The following is a 1370-nucleotide window of genomic DNA, read 5'->3' on the forward strand; positions in this document are numbered from 1 at the left end:
TATAGAACAGTTTATTGTTTATTATTTCACTGATTATGTAAACATTTTGTCACAGGTGCCACACCTGCTGAGAATGAAGATGTCTAAATGGTGTAACAATTATTTGTAAAATAGCATTTAAACAATATAATAGAGACTTCTCTTTGGCATCTGATACCCATATCTATATCTTAAAGAACCACTGATAACATTATTGATTTTGTTCTCTGTCTCATATGAAGCAGAAAATGGAAAACTCTAGTGAGATTGTGTCATTTGTGCTGTCTGCTTATAGAAATGTTGGGGATTTAAAATACCTGTATTTTATCATAATATTGTTTTGGTATGTCTCTATATGTGTTGCCAACACAGTTCTTATTGTGGTCATACATGTGGACAGAAGGCTCCATGAGCCAATGTATATACTGCTCAGCAATTTATGTGTGAATGAAATAAATGCCAGCACATCACTGTATCCTCTTTTGCTCTCACAGATGTTTTCAGACAGCCATGAAGTGACCGTGCCGTGGTGTTTTCTGCAGATGTGTTTTATGTACACAAGTGCACCTGCTGAATTTTGGGGTTTAGCAGCCATGGCATATGACAGATATATCTCAATTTGTCATCCATTACGCTATAATGTCATTATGAACACAAAGAGAGTGTTTTTATTGATTCTGTTTGTGTGGATTTTTTCGCTTACTTTTATATTCTCATTTTCTTTCATCTTTAGTTTGAAGTTTTGCAGAAATATTGTTGACAATGTTTATTGTGACCACCAATTAATGATAAGACTTTCATGTTCAGTTACAACCCAGAGCTATATATCTGAGTTATTCTTTGCCATTGTGAGTATTTTCATCCCATTCACTCTCATTTCAGTCTCTTATGTGAAGATTTTGGCAGTTTGTCGAAAAACATCAATAGAAAACAAGCAGAAAGCTGTGACTACTTGCACTCCTCAGATTGTCTCTGTGTCCAACCTGTTTGTTGGCTGCATTTTTCAATCTATTGACTTTAGGTTTTTAATAGCTCGGGTACCTGACGAGGTCCGTATAATTTTACCTATGTATCTCCTCATTTGTCAACCAATGCTCACCCCGTTCCTGTATGGATTTAATTTGCCAAAGATAAGGCACTCATTTAAAAGGCTACTTTTTAAAAGAAAATAAATCACTTTTTTTTAGCAAGAGACTGTTTTAGAGCACCTCTACTCTGTGGGAGAGTGATATTTAGCAATCATCTCATAGACATATTTTATTCATTTATTGATACATACAGCAAAAGCTCTTTACAAACTCAAATTTCCTCTTAACTCCTTTAGTGAAATGTTAATGGCACTATTCTTGCAAACAAAACATTTATGGGTATTCATACAATGGGTTTGTTAA

The 1370-nt window shown here is 34.4% G+C and overlaps 1 protein-coding gene across 1 annotated transcript; it reads left to right on the forward strand.

Moving 5' to 3' along the window:
* The first annotated feature begins 215 nt into the window (after window positions 1-215).
* LOC120731306 (putative gustatory receptor clone PTE01) lies at window positions 216-1151 on the forward strand. The gene has a single exon (XM_040028284.1). The coding sequence runs from the start codon at window positions 216-218 to the stop codon at window positions 1149-1151; it is 936 nt and encodes a 311-aa protein (XP_039884218.1).
* The last annotated feature ends 219 nt before the right edge of the window (window positions 1152-1370 follow it).

The sequence above is a fragment of the Simochromis diagramma genome, unplaced genomic scaffold (assembly GCF_900408965.1).
Source record: "Simochromis diagramma unplaced genomic scaffold, fSimDia1.1 OVJJ01000343.1, whole genome shotgun sequence".
Taxonomy (NCBI): domain Eukaryota; kingdom Metazoa; phylum Chordata; class Actinopteri; order Cichliformes; family Cichlidae; genus Simochromis; species Simochromis diagramma.